The following is a 15,533-nucleotide window of genomic DNA, read 5'->3' as shown; positions in this document are numbered from 1 at the left end:
ATGACTGAAATGTTTCTACTAATTATTTTCTCAATGAAGAGGAGATTCCCAGTCTGGGGTAAGGAAGCCATCTGTATTGTTTAAAAATGGATTTTTTTGCTCATATAATTTTTTTTTTTTTTTTTCTTTCCTTCAAATGTTTATTCACACTAAATTTTCTTTCCTGGCGGATATATATGTGATTACTTCTTGAAGAAAAATAAAATTGATTTTTTCCTATCCTTTCCCTTTAAGAAATTTCTTCCAACCTCCTAGCTATTTAAATGTTCCCAATTGCTAACAAGTTAATTTAAGTTGATTTGCTTTAGATGACTGAAATGTTTCTACTAATTATTTTCTCAATAAACCTATCAACATGATACATTTCTGCTGAGGAGGAAGGAAGACTGCAGGGGATCAAAAGGTTCTTTCCAACAGAATGCTTTAAAGGAAGGCAGTGCTATTTCTGAATGTTGAAACAGGCTAAATAAAGTTTCTTGCTAGTTTTTTGTTCCTTCTGCTGCTAACTTTTTGTATGTAAAGAAGATTAATGCAGCAGTTCTGTGGATCGCTAGAGAAGCAGAGAATTCATTATTTTGCCTTCCTGCATTTAATGTGTGTATCCTGCATCTACAGAGAAAACGTAGCTCGTATTTTGTTGCAAGAGAGGTGGGTTGTTCCAGTTCTGTTGATGTTTCATAGCTTTCTTTTCTTTCTTTCTGGGTCACTTGCTCACTCTTTTTCTTCCCTTTTGCACATTAAGAGAATGAATTGAGCTGCAGAACCTTCTTCTAGCTTTGCTTATGTGATTGCAGAGTAGGAGCTAAAAGCAACRTTGCTGCTCTTTCTCTGTCTGTCCTCCACTCGGGATCCTCTGTGGTGTTGACAGGAATGATAAACATTCGTTGTCCTCTGACATGAAGAGCTGATCGCAAACRTAGTTTACCCTTTTATATTCTCTGCCACTTGAGTTGCATCCAGAGAGAGGAAGGATTTTTGCCAAGAAGAAAGCAGTGCTTGAACTAGAGTGTTTTTAGGCATAAATACATTTTAGTTTTGTTCTTAGCTGGTTGCTCTATCTCAAATATGTTTTTGTCTTAAGACAATGCATCATGAAAGAGTCTTCGATAGCTGTTTGGATCATTTGCCCTTGGAACTTGTGCCCTTGTTACGGTCTTCAACAGAAAAATCACTTATGTCTCTTGTGAGACACATGGAGCCTTATACGTACATTTGCTTAAGAGGAATACTTAAGATTTGTCATAACTTTATTATAATATCAAACAAATCTTAATATTGCACAGTGAGAGGATAGCAAAACTCCCCTAGTGCAACTTTGCCTAATTAGGTGAAACTTGATCTAGCCTATCTTGTTCCTGTCACAACTGTGGCCTGTCTTGTTTCTTTAGAACATCTTATCACTGCTCGTCATTAGCACTCGAATTCATATACCAGTAGACCAAAATACTCCATTTAAGTAGTTTTTCAGTGTAGTTGCATAGAAACTGTTCTAGGCTTTAGCTGTGCGCGACATTTATATTCAGTAGTATTTACAGCTATCCCCATGAAGAATATTTTAAGGATGGTTCTTCAGAATATTATCAAAACGTCAAAGGAAAAATCTTGGCTACCGGAAAAGACTGGGCTGAACTCTAGAAATTGGAAGGACAGAGTTGTAAAAAGGAAGGTGGGATTACTTTGCTCCGTGTTTATTTTCTGTAAAATAAAGCATAGTATGTTTTCTTTTTATAAAATCTAACAGTGAGTCTTAATAGTGCATTAAAGTGTTTGTATGTGGAATATTCCTTTGAAAATCATTGATTGCCTCTCATAGGTTTATTTGATAAATGAGATGTCTTAATTTGCAAGTTTACTTGTTATAAGTTTTTTTTTTTATTCTTTTAAAATTTTTGTATAAGTCTGAGAACAAAACAGTTCCTGAAGTGCCTGATATTGCCTGAAAGCAATACATCAAGTAATCAGTATTTTGTTAATATTTTTCTGCTCGGTGGGAGAAGGCTGTGGCAGTCCGTTCTTATTTTGATCTATTAAAAACAAAAGCAAGAGTAGCGATGATTTGAGTAGCGTGAGAGAAATGGAAATTTGTGTGTCTGCAGATTTCCTAAAAGTTGCTTCTGGTTTGTAAAGTAAAATGATGAGAAAGCAGTGGTCCAGGGCTGCAAAATTGCCTTTACTAGTTGATGTGAGGTGCAGTGTCTTTAATAAAGATGCTTAGTTTACAAGCCTTCTTATAGTGCCGTAAATGAAAGAGACAAATATCTTTCTCTGTGGCCTATTATTATTCTTATTATTATTTCCTATGCAGTAGTTCAGTCAAGCTTTTCTGGAATCCAGTGTATTTTGGATGACTTTGCTATAGCAGTGACAAGGTTGAATGCAAGACCATAGAAACATCAGCACCTCCCTTTCCCTGGCCGTGGCCAAAATATTTTTAATACCATGAGAACACTTAGTTCTCTGATACAAATTCTGTTGGATGTTTCCGTCTCATGCTGGTCTTGAAGACTGAGTTGTCTTTCAGAAAAATAAACTCAAAACCTCATACTTAACCTTGTTTTGCAGCTTTGGCTTCAGCCAGTTGCCAGAGCAAGTGGTCATTCAAAATAGATTATAATGAACCCAAGTATACAAAAACTGTGGATAGAACCTGTGCCCATGCTCATCAATAATAAAAACGTGGTATTTTATTTTTTAATCTGTTGTCTGGCCTTTGGTCTTTAAGGCACTTGTTTGTAGTTTTGTTTGTTTTAACTTTAATGAATACAGTTTTTTCTGAATGGGAGGTTGAGATTCTTGTGTAATCAAATGATCTCTGAAGCTGAGTCATTTTGGAGTCATTTTTTATTGTTTTTAACTTGCTGCCAATCCATGTGAGTTCGGCAGTGCTGCAGTTGAGTTGTTCTTCATGAGCATGTCTTCCTCGCATTCTTTGCAAAGTAAGATGTTCAGTAGTAGCTATATATTGTTGACTATCTTTAATGAAAATACTGTCATAGAAAAAGCCTGAGGCTTCTGAGCTCCTCGTTTGAAGGAGATCGATCTTCTGTCTTATCCTGTGAAATTGGTTGATAGAGGCAGACTCGTTTGGAGTGTTCCTGTGGCAAGTGGGAGAATCGCAGTTGCGAGTGTAGRGTATATGCCCAGTTTGCAATGTAGAGTACATGCATGTGCGTGAGGTGTGAGCCTGGTAGGGCTGGCTGGGAAAAACAGCATCAACTGGTGAGAGCACAGAGCCCTTCAAGAGGGACTGCTTTCCACCTTTACTTAGAYGTGCATGATATGAAAATAGCACATGGCTCACGGTCTTTTTAGATGGTGGAACAGAATAAACATGCAGAGGAAATCTCAAAACCTCCATCTGGAAAGAATAAAAAGCTCTCCCTCGGTCGGCTAACGAAGAAATGTGCTCAGCAAGATGTTGATGCATCTAGAATTATCGCCACACTCTGAAGCCTCTTGCATCGTAACTAGTGTCTTGGCAGTCCTCTGGCAGAATTACTTGCATCAAGGAGCAACAACAAGATCTCTTGCTGTTCCTCCAGATGTAACAATTTAGGAATCAAGCCAACAGATAATACGATGCAGGGATGTTGAACTCATTCTGTAGCAAGTGCCAAATTACATTTTCCACTAGCAAACATAACAAGAGGCATGTTTTATAGATTTCTGTAACTTCAAGCTGTGTTCCTTCAGCTAATGACATTAAACATTGCACTTAGGCAGATTTCGTTTTAAATTAATAGTTTTATTTGCAATGCAACCTCTYTTACTCTATTAACTTGTCCCTTTTCAGCTATACACATTTTTCCCTTCTATAGCCACATGTTAACTTCCTTTCTTCTTAATTAATTTATCCAAATCCCAGTTGCTGTTTGGTTTTAAAGGAACCATATGAATTTGAGAAGGCATTCCAGTGGAGTGACAAACAGCAAATAGCTTCCATAATGACAACGTGTGAGGAGCTGGCTATGGTTTAGCACTGTAGCTGGTCAACCACTTCAAATATTATGGAGTATATTCCAAAATCTAGTGTAGGATTATAATGCCTAGATGGTCATGTTACCCTTCTCTCTTGGGCCTCTGATAGAGGCTGCCATTTGTTAGGTCTGTTGCTTTTCAGCCCTGTGCCTGCCTGGCCCTCCCAGCCTGCAGAGCACCCAGTGGRGCCTTGTGGGGGTTGCTGGGGGCGTTCACACATGGGAACTGATTGCTCTCATTTCCCTTAGAAATTCCATTAGTTCTAGAGCACTGTAAGTCTCTCCATAAACTGCTGTTATATTTTCACTAATATTCTGTGGACCTTCGTTAGTTAGTTGACTGCRTTTCAATGTATGGTGATTGTTGCTCTATGATGATAGTTGCTCTTTCTTTGCATAAATGGTGGCTTATTCTTCAGTCCTAGACAGCCTGTCTCACCTGAAAGAGAAAAGGGCTTCAAATTCCATCTCTACAAATGATCTGTAGCATTTTATATTTCATTGATAAAGAAGGTGTACGTATCCCTTCAGCAACTAAATATCAGTGGTTTTGAAATAGTCTGAAACCTATGGAGTAATAAGAAAAACTATTTCTTGCCTCGTACGWGGGGAAGGGGCAATGTGTTAAAGGGTCGTGTTATTGCTTACGGTGATTTTCATTAGGAGGAGAAGTTTGCTTTACACTTTGAGGTTTTTATTTGCAATAAATGGGACTCATGAACACATCACGAGAAATTGTATAGGAAATCTGTTTTTAAAAAAAGCAGTATGCTTTATTTAATCTTCACAATGCAGCTGTTCTACATAACTTTTTATTAGACTAACCTAACATGTTTCATTTGAATTATAGAGAAGTGAGGTGGTTTAATGTTCCTATAGCAGAAAAGTTTCTTTACGATATTTCTGAGGTGCAGGTATGTTCAACATCAAAGTTATGTTTGGGAAACATTTGTCCTGAAAAACATTTGTCCTCTCAGTATAAAGAAAATCTCATGACTTGAACCAAGAACCCATCTCCAGATGCTTTTAATAAAAGCAAATTTGTGGCTATGCTTTTACAGCTTTGTTTCATTTAACATGTGATTGCTTAAAGCAGCACCTCATTAAGTCAATGGTCTTGAAAACAAACAGTATTTGTACTGCAAATAAAGTTAAATTATGTTTTAGTACTTGAAATAATATATCTGGAATTTCTGCAGTTGTAGCTGGTAGAATAGTCCAAGGAAAAATTTTTTTTTTCTCTCTCTCTCTCTCTCTCTCTCTCTCTCTCTCTCTCAACAGAAAACTTAAGACTGAATCAAAATTTGTATTTGATTGATGAGACCTTTCTCACTTCAGTGAGATTTGTCATTTGGTATTTTGGTCTGAATTGATTTTTAACAGTACCTAGCAAGCTCCTGGGACTCTCATGTCAACAATATCAAGATTGAAGAAGGTTGTGCATTCTGGATGAAAGCAACTACYTTATGGGACTCTCTGAGAAATACAGAGATTTCTCTTGAATGGAAGTTTAGGAAGTTTCTTTGTTCACTGTTCTCATCCTAGAATTTTAGGCAGCCAAACTTAACCATTCAACCACTAACATAACCATTAAGTTAAAGCACAAACTTCGTGTAGTAAAGCACAAGATTATGAATAGTATATTTATGAGTAGGCATAGGATCCACTGTAATGATGAATCTGGAATCTAGGGAAACATTGGAGACAGCTGGCTAAGGATTGTGTTACATCCATATGGAAGTTGACTTGATAGACACTGAATAGTTACACACCCACAAACGATGCCTGGAGATAACCTAGATCTCAATTTCATCAGTAAGAGGTCAAATAGAGAAAGAGAAAACTGTTATCTCTTTGAAAGTGTCKGTTGGAATTTTTGTGGGTTATATGGGAAATCTTTGAGACTTAACCCAATTGTAGAAAGAGATGAAAGAATAGATGAGGATAGATCCGGTGTATTTTCCCCCTTTTAGCCCCTTCAGAAACTGTGGGGCTGATTAAGAATGTCCTTTAAGTAACACAGGGAAGTGTAATTGGGAAAAAAAGGATTGGGTAGGAGAATGGAGATCAGAGAAACTCTTCAAAGAGGAACAAACACAACTATTTGACAGGTGTTTGTCAAGGTGGAGACAGTTGGGTAGAATCTAATTTTGAGGCTCTTCTAGAAGGTCATTCGTAAGATCTGTCATGAGTGAGATGGCAGGATAGTTTTAAGGCAGGTTGTGATGCTGATAAAGCTTCTCTTTTCCTGGAAGTTGTGAAGGGAGGGCTTGCTGGAGGTTGAGGAGCAGTTAGAGGAAAAATGAAGAAATGAGAATGGAATTAAGCCACTGGTTTTTGTAGCAGGAGTACAGAACAGCAGCACACAGGCAATCTCCATATCTGTCATGGGGAGAAGGAGGCAGAGGAGGGAAGTGTAAGCTTTGGAGATTGATATTCAGTGTGGAACCAGTATATATATTAGGAGCATTATGGAGATTTGCTCAAGAGTGAGTTAATCCTGTTACGTGACATGTCCAAACACTAGGCATTTTAATGAAATCGAGAGATTATCAAATACATACTTCCGTGCTTATGATCTCATTCAAGACCTTACTTTTCTGCAAGGTTCCGGATTTTTATAATTGATTCCATTTAAAATGAGAAATCGAAAAAATTGAGTTCTCCTGTGTCTTGATYTTGGTCCATAGTGTTATTTTTCATAAAGCTATTGTTGCTAAGGTTGCTGCACTGTGTGGTTCACATGCCAGCTCTGATGGTGTCCTCAGCAGCCCATTTCCAAGCTCCATCAGTGTTCACTTGTGTTCTACCACTACGAGCTACCTCTGTTCCCTGTTCCATCTCTACCACAAATAGGATGGCTGTGGCACTGGCTTGAAAATGCTAATTAATATGCACTGTCTTCATTTTCAATATTTTCAGTTTTCCTTTGTACGTTTCAGRCCATCTGTTTCACAGCCTGGGCTTCAGCTCCTTGGTGTTACTCAGACAATCTGCTTGAAAAAGAAACCCCCATACTTTAGTAAAGTTTCCTTGGGGAGTGGTAGGACAGCCGTTGACTACAACGGTTTTCCTCCTGGTTGGTGACTCCAAGACRGCTTTCACAGGGCTGTCTAGCAGATGAGATTGCAGGTGCCCCAATGCAGGGCATGGTCTGGGCTAGAAGRTAAAATACTGTGCAGCCAACCTGTGGCCTAATCTTGTGAAGGGGGAACTTCATATCGGGTGTGAGTTGAATTTATAGTGAACTGATGGAAATTTGTGGCATAACTAACTCTTCCAATGTGTGTAGGAGCGTGTGTAGGAGGTGTGTGTTTTTTTTTTTTTTTTTTTTTTTTTTTTAACTAGCCTGTCTGCAGATGCAGACGGAAAATACTGAATACATGAGACAAGTGTTTCTAGCGTGTTATTTTCACTGATTAAAAAATTGGGACTTGGAAACTGTGTGGAACCACATGATGTTAAAACACGCTCTTATTATAAGGTAACAAGCCTTTTGGCTGAAGGCTAAAGAGACTCTTGGCTTCAGCAAAGCCAGTGTCTTACAGCATTCAGAAAGTTTGGGAAGCTTTTGCTTTAGATGAAATTATGTAACRTAAACAAAGTGTTCAGAAGGAGCTATAGATTGGCATGAATAATCAATCCTCTGTCAAACTGGTGTGTCTGTTAGTTTAAACAGCTTTTCCTTACCTCTTACGCATTCTCTTAAATATAACTCTAGAGAAAAAAATAAATGTTTTCTATCATCTCTGTAGCTAGGCAAAGAAGTAGTGGATTTAAGTAATGGTAAGGAAAGCTCTCGGTAGGTTTTAAGAAAGCCAGGCTTCCAACAAGAATGCTGGCTTTCTGGAGCGGRTGGTCAAGGGAACTTGTGGAATTTCCATCATGAAAGGCTCACTGGAACAGGTTAAACAGGCGTCCCTGCAGAATAATGTGGATACAGCTGCTCCTGCCTGAGGCCAAGAGACTGGGTGAGATGACCTCCTAAGGTTTCTTCTGAGCCTCCTTTTTGTATGTTCATATAAGATGTTTTTTTTTTCCTTACATATGAGGCCCAATTCAAATGCTGGGATTCCAGATCTAATACTCATACTGCAAAACAATTGCAGGCCCCACTGAATACTGAAACTGTGTCTGAATCTTCTTCTGTGGGAAARATAACTTAATGAGCTGCACCAAATAGGTTTTTGCAGGCTTTTTTCTTGTTACCTGTGCCTGCATCCTCTCTGTATTGCAGCTACCCGTAATCCTGCTGCTGGAGAATCTTGGACTAAATTCTAATGTATTTGCAGCTCTAGGTGACTGCTTGAAATACAGGTTGTATTTCAAGAAAATACTTTGAAAGAAAAAACTTTGAAAACTTCAGGATGATGTTTACAGGAGAGTGGAAAAGAGTGGAAATATGGACAGAAATAACCTGGAGGACTAARGGAGGAGACCTGGGTCTTTTGTTGGCTGTGCTTCTTCTGAAACCTGGGCAGACTGCTCTCAGGCATTGCCAGGCTGTTATTAATGTAAATCTCCGGTTTGTGGCACGTAGTGTGTCTCATGAATGAAGTGTTACATATGTAGGATGTTTTTTAAGGTCTGCCTATGCAAATTGAAGGACAACTGTTTAAGGGGTGAGTCTTCATTTAATGAAGAGCTGCTAAATAATGCAATTTAATCCTTGTGATTCAACACTATTAATTTTGTCATATTCTTTAGGGACTATCTATTATGTTCTGTCTTCTAAACATCACATTATCCCCATTCCATCCCCAGGAGCCTATTGGCCAGTACGATGCCCTGTTTATGCATGGGAATCTGAGGTGCAGACAGAGAATGGTTAAAATTATCTGCTCCATTTTGAGTAGGAGTTTAGGGTCAGATGTCTTTCAGAGGGTTTAGGGTTACATTGAAGTACTTATCTTTTGAATACAGTATTTACTAGCAGTCAAACACAGAGTCTGTCAGGAAAGTGAATTCTCTAGCATCGCTTTGTTAGGACTTTGTACCTTGGCAGAATTCCTGTTTGCTTGTTCCTTCTTACGAGCCTCAGCTATTAACTATGGGCTTCCAGCTCCTGCAGTAAATTACAGGAGGGCCTGTGGAACCTGCACGTTGAGGGTACTGCATAAAGTGGAGGCATTTAATAGGGGAAATAACAAGGGTTATTTTCCAAGTACTTTTAATAATGATATCATAATATATATGCAGCATGTAAAGTGGTTTAAGTTAATGCATACAGTTTTTGGTTGCTTGGCTTTGTAGCAAGCTAGGTCTGCTAACATGAAAAGGGGTGGGAACAGCTCTGCGTACATTGGCATAATATTATTTGTGCACCCTTTCCAGGTGGAGCAAGGAATTTGAATTGACGTTTACTTCAACCTACATCAGTATCTGGGCTTTTGGTGCAGGATTTTGTCCTTTCCAGAACCCATTTTGCTCCCTCTTTTATTTCTCTTCCATTATCTACTTTTCATTCCCTTGTTATTTGAGGTTAGTCATACTGAACGTTGCTAAAGAGAAGGGAAAAAATATTTTTCTGTTTTGTAGCTGTCTACTTTCCAGCTGGAATAGCTGGGAGCAGTTACTGTAGAGAAAGTCATCTTTTGATGTTGTAATTGTGAGTGAAGAGCGGCTGCTTAGTGCCTCTGTGGGAAGGCTGCCGTGCAGCCTGATGAGCACTGCAAGCTACAGGGGGTAAATTAGCGTAGAGAGTACAGGCTCTTCAGAGGTTTCCAGCTCTAGCAGTTCTACTAAGCAAGTAAAATGCTATTCAAAATAAGATTTTTTTTTTCTTTGAGGTTTGCCATTGTCTAAAGATATTTAGTTAAATTGTAAAAGCAYCGCTGCTGTACAAAGGGTAGCCCACCTGTGAAGGTTAGGTTACTGTGCCAAAGCATCAGTTTATTTGTAACAAATATTCCGATTTCAAACATCTAATATAGCCAAAACTTGTTCCTTCCCTCCTGGCCTTGTAAATGGATAGGACCAAACAATTTTGACTGGGAGGGAGAGGAGAACAAAAACGAAAAAAACATACCAAAGATCACAAAAATTCAACACAGTAAACTCTAAGACTAGAACTTTGGCAAAGTTACAAGAAGTGGAAAAGTTCTTCCATTGGTGACATTAACAAACCTTAATCATACATTTTCCTCTAAAGGAGGATTATAAATTTTAYACATATTCTTATTCATGACATTCTAAAAATACTCCTTTTGTTTTGTTGTCTTTCAGATGATATTAACTGTGTTTCTGAGCAACAATGAGCAGATTTTGACAGAAGTTCCAATTACACCTGAAACCACCTGCCGTGATGTAGTAGAGTTCTGCAAAGAGCCTGGGGAAGGAAGCTGCCACCTGGCTGAAGTATGGCGTGGAAACGGTAAGAGAARTGATGGGAAATGATTTAAATACTTACATCATGTATAAAAAGGTAGAACTCGTCTACCTGAATGATTTCAAGTTTCATTTTACTCTTTATAGTAAACTTTAATGCAAAATAGTAAGGCTTCTGAATGTGGAAATTCATTGTCTGTAAAGATGAATAAATTTCTCCTTGACCTTTTTTTATCCTTCCTCACTGTGATAAAATGTTCAGATTAGTGAGATATCAGCACTTTAAATTTCAGATTTTCATATAAACAAGTCAGAGAATTCAGTATTCCCATTATATCTTCCCATTCCTCCCCCCACCACATGTTAAAGGTAGGAGGAGAGTTCAGCTCTAAAAGTCATTTATTACAAATAAGCATACAAATATGTGGAGAGCATTTAAAGGACAATACAGATTCTCAGTGATCACTTACAAGTGGGTACAGATCACTACCTGCTTTTCTTTCTAATGCTGTTTCCTCTGTGAGGCATATGAATAGGAATTGAGACTTAAAAGGTGTCTTTTTTCTTTTTCTTCTGTATCATGAGTAATAGAAGCTCTGCAGTCAGAATTATGCCAGAATTGGGTGCATCTCCAACTTCTTTGTGAACGTTTCCCCTCCAAGGTTTGACAGTCACCCCAGGGCAGGGGGAGGCAGCGATGCCTGTCGCCTGGTTGTGCTGCAGTTGTAATCTTGCAGAATAATTGCATAGGCAGTTTTCTCTGAAATGTGTCAGAAAAACTATTATGGATTCTTTTCTAGATGAGTTCTTTCAATTATGTGTAGTCCAAGAATACTGTGTATAGTATATTGACATATGGAAGTTGTAGTATATCAAGGTATGGATGTGAGTAGAATCAGTATGTGCGTGAAGAATGTGATTTCTTAGGATCTTATCCTTCTCCACTCACTAAGGTTGTTGTGACTTGATTCCTAAATCTCCCATAGAGATATATTTATGAGGTTTTTTTGTTGTTGTTTTTTAGGTTTATGTTTGTATTTGTCAGAGAAACTTAATGCATTCTTCTAGAATATCTTTTCCTCCTATAAACTGTTCTAATACTTGGTCAAGGCAAAAGGTACCTCAGGAGTTGTTTCCTAGTTGGATTTGAACTTGCAGAATTTAGGCAAGAGTTAGCAGAAGACAAGTTAAGAATGTCTGTAGTTCTGGGAATACAAATTCAGTTCATATTTAGGAAACTTGAAAAAGTCTTAAGTCCCTTTTAAACYGGAGATGATGTGTCTGTCACGTGTATAAATCCATGAAATGGATCTGCAGTTTAAATGTTGAACACCCATGGAATATGCCTAATATCCTGCCATTGGTTGCTGTGAAAGTGTAACCTGTATGATTCTCTCTCTTTTGTTTCTGCTTCTGCCTTTCCAGTGCTTTGAGGAGGTGCTTCCTCAAAAATGCAGAGAATGTTATCAACTAGCTTCAAAGGATGGCTGGAAGCTGCTTGGAGATCCACAGCATTTTGAGACATTTAGGCCTTGCAGCCSTGGCAAACAGAAGCACAAATTTTCCATAATAGCTTCTAAGATGGATTAAAATACTTACTTGGGGACATAACACACAATTTCTCAAAATGTTTAAGATCTGAGGCTAAAAGTTCCTATTGAGTAAGTCACTATAAACAAATAAATAGTCTCCAGAAAGATACAATGGAGGGTCTAAGAGCAAATTTAACTATTTACCATATGAGTCATGTCCTGCCATAATCTATAGAGATGTAGTTATTGCATTAGTGGAATATAAAGACATTCAAATATAATAAGTGATCCACTTTGGTGATATCTTCTATTTCAAACAGGCTGATGTTGCTGGCAAAAAATGATGCCCTGTGTGGCAGCTTTGATCCTCTCTAACAGGAATTTCACCACATGCATTTTAATTTGTTTTACTTAAATGTAGGTCAGTTAAATAGACCTCACTGTCATAAGGTCTATGTGATGGTGGTGTGTGAGGTTTCCCAGTGAAACAACCTGAAGCTTTTTTTTTTTTTTTTTTTTTTTTTTTTTGACAAGGCACAACAAGGTGGTTTTTTCCTTCAGCTGTTCCTGAAAGCAAAGGTAAAAATCTTCTTACCAAAGCTTTAAAAAAATAATTCTGCTTGGAACAGAGATCTGAAAACTTGCATATAAAGAGTTAAGCTCAACAGTAACARGCAACTTAAACTGTGGGTCAGAGTGGGAAGTGTGGAGAGATTTGCAAAGTTGTTGTTGCATACTGTGCCAGGAAGAGATRCATTATATATGGAGAGATGTATTTATTTTGTCTCTGATTCCTCAACGCTGTTCCTCAAGAGAGGTCTACAAATCTATATTTTTTTAATTTTGAAAAGTAATAATTAAAACAATAATTAAGAGCAAAAGTCACGGATTGCTGTGTGTGGATTCTTAAAATTATTTTTTGATAGCACACTGTAAATGGTTGGCTTTCTTACTGATCTCTGCTTRTTGCATAGGTGATACATCATTCTCTGTTCCCGTAAGATAGAACCATCATACTTTTTTCCTTATGTTCTTAACTTTGCTGTTCTGCAGGTAGCCACGGCTTCCTCTTTTTGATAGTCTAACTGAATAATCCACACCTAGCTGAATTCRAAGTACTTAAGTTTGTAGACTGTAATTTTTATATTGGATGTGAAAAGYTTGTGTGCCCAAAATCTTGCCATTTTTTTCTAAGCAGTATCTAACTAATATTTTCTCCTAATAATCTTTACTTCTTTATCTGCACACACATTCATACACCAACAACTGCGAAATACAGGATTTTATTTTTAGAGGGTGACAGAAACAGGCCATTTCCAGGAAAATGCTGTTGTTAAAAATCCACGTAACTTTGTGTCAAAGATTAAGTAAAATACCTCAAATTTAGAGGAAGATTGAATTAGTGTATATATCTGTTATTTTTGCTTTTCTGTGCTTATATATGTGTAGCAAGGAAATGGTTGAGGAGCTTCCCAAGAGCTGGAAAGTAATGGAGCATAGTTTGTATTGCAATTAAGGAACTGTTTTTTTTTTTTCTCAGTTGTCTTAAAAACAAAGCAAACAAGCAAAACCCATAATATTTGGTGTCTGTGCTTTGTTCTAATAGATTGGTACATTCTGTAGCACCTTGTGCTTTGACAGTTTGCTGTTTTCCTCTCTAGTGTGTGTTTCTCAGGATGTAACAGGAGGAGAAAGCTCAGAATTCTCTTCCTTATTCCTAAACTATTGCAAACTGCAGCTGGTAAGAGCTTGAAAGGCAGGTGTGATGCCAGGAACTTGTAGTACATTCCAAAAGAAAGTAGGTTTCGATCTTTAAATCCACCCACTATTCAATTACCCACTTTTATTTACTTGTGCAGTTCCCTTCAGCAAGTGGTATTGTTGATCTTCCTGTGCTCAGCTGTAAAACAGAGTCAAATGGCTGAAAGAAGTAGGTGTTTGTTGCAAGTGTAACTCTGCAAACCCTGACCACTTGGAGTGGGGGTAGATGGTGAGGGAAAATGCATTCCTGGGACGTCAGGGAAATCTTCGMAGAGAGGATTAATCCCTTACCTTGTGTTCTGGTTTTACGAATAGCAGATAGAAAYGTTTTTAGAAAACCACAGGGTAATTGTAATCAGGATAAAATTAGATTCTGGAGCTGCTCTAATTTACCATCACATATGTAATTTGAACAGAGGAAGGAATTTTTTTTTCTGTAGTTTTCCATCCATGTGGTTACTTGTGGTTGAGGGTTTTCAGGGTGTTTCGGTAATAACAAAATACCTGAAACTTGCACATTCTCAAAATCCTTTTTTAAAATGAAAGGACTTGAATTCACTTTTTAAGATAGTTTTCCAAAGTTTTCATGCATCTTAAAATCTAATACATCTTTTGCAAGTAACTATGTGCATCTTGCAACACTTTTCCCAAATAATGTTGGAAACACAATTGCTGACRGGCATGTTTGGAGCTGTAAAAACTGGGAAGTTTAACTGCATTATTACTRTTATTGAATATTAAAGAGCAAGTGTTTCTGAAAAATGTTCTTTAATGCTAACATAGAGCAAGTACAAGATGATGCTTTCTATCTGCAGCTTTCTTCTCATTTTGAAGGAGGTAACGTGGACTTGAGCGCTGATTGTATCTTGTGTCAAATGTTGCTGTCTATTGAACATCCTTATTTTTAGAATCTGTTTTCTGTAGCTAATTTGCTCAGAACAGTTAGTGCCTCTTCATTCTCTTGAATTTTTTCTGTTTCAGTGACGTTCTAACCTTGTTCTCTGTCTAGTTTAGAGCAAAATATTTCAAGTTGTTCTGGTGAAAGAATCTCAGAAGTGGTACAAAACGTCTTTCCCTTTTTTCTCCGTGGATGTGTCAGAAATATTAGCCTTCATTCTTCAGGGTACTTAGTGTAAATAGAACCTTTTATTTGGAATAGCTTCCAGGATCAGGGCCTTGGCTTGAGTTGGGAGAGCGGYACAGCCAGCAGCTGCTCCCCCCATGCCAGAATTAACCCAACACTGTTGTGGATCAGACATCCAAGTCCTGGGCGTTTTGCTGTTGGGCTTCAGTTCTCATGAGATTCAGCTAGCAATTTCTTTCTTTGGGAAAAATTCCCAAAGCTTCAGTTCTTCTGCCTAAAGCCTCTCAACTAAACCATCCAGCTATTTTATCCATTGTGATCTTTAAAAGACTCATGCTGCAATTTTAGTTAATATACTTCAAAGCACTTGAAATCTTACGGTACTTAAGGAGTTGAAAAACCTGAAAATCATGTTTTTGAAATTCCTTTTCAAGAGCAGAGCTGTAATAAGCCACTGACCATGCTCATGTGTGTGTAGGTAATATTGACAGTGGTTCTTAGAATCCACTTAAGTGAGGGGCAAGGAAAAGAAAAGCATTTTTTTAAACCATCTTTTTGATCCATTTAATTAGTCTGTCATTTAAATGACTCTCTGTTGAAAGTAGCTAGAGCAAACTATTGCTTACCTGCTTTATTCACACATTTATAGTCCTGTAAAGTCTTCTTAATCTAAGTAGTGCAGGAAATGGTAAACAAATAGTGGTGGCTAATCTGTTTCCTCCCTTGTTAATCTTCTGGAGATCACACCCGGAGGCAAATCTAAAGGGTCGTTTGTGTTTTACCTGCCTTTCCCTCAGTTGTTGTGATACTTACTATGTATACGAACATATATGCAAAATGTATATAGATATA

The 15,533-nt window shown here is 37.8% G+C and overlaps 1 protein-coding gene across 1 annotated transcript in view; it reads left to right on the top strand.

The window, feature by feature from the left end:
- Nucleotides 1–436: 436 nt before the first annotated feature.
- Nucleotides 437–15,533, top strand: part of PPP1R13B (protein phosphatase 1 regulatory subunit 13B) — a 54,846-nt gene continuing 39,749 nt past the window's right edge. The window contains exons 1-2 of the mRNA XM_026048655.1: nt 437–648; nt 10,203–10,350. Of these exons, the coding sequence (XP_025904440.1) occupies nt 10,203–10,350 (148 nt within the window). The 5' untranslated portion in view covers nt 437–648. The remainder of the gene's footprint in view (nt 649–10,202; nt 10,351–15,533) is intronic.

The sequence above is a fragment of the Nothoprocta perdicaria genome, unplaced genomic scaffold (assembly GCF_003342845.1).
Source record: "Nothoprocta perdicaria isolate Ctin4 unplaced genomic scaffold, notPer1 scaffold_56, whole genome shotgun sequence".
Lineage (NCBI taxonomy): Eukaryota > Metazoa > Chordata > Aves > Tinamiformes > Tinamidae > Nothoprocta > Nothoprocta perdicaria.
This window is presented reverse-complemented; position numbering and strand designations above follow the sequence as displayed.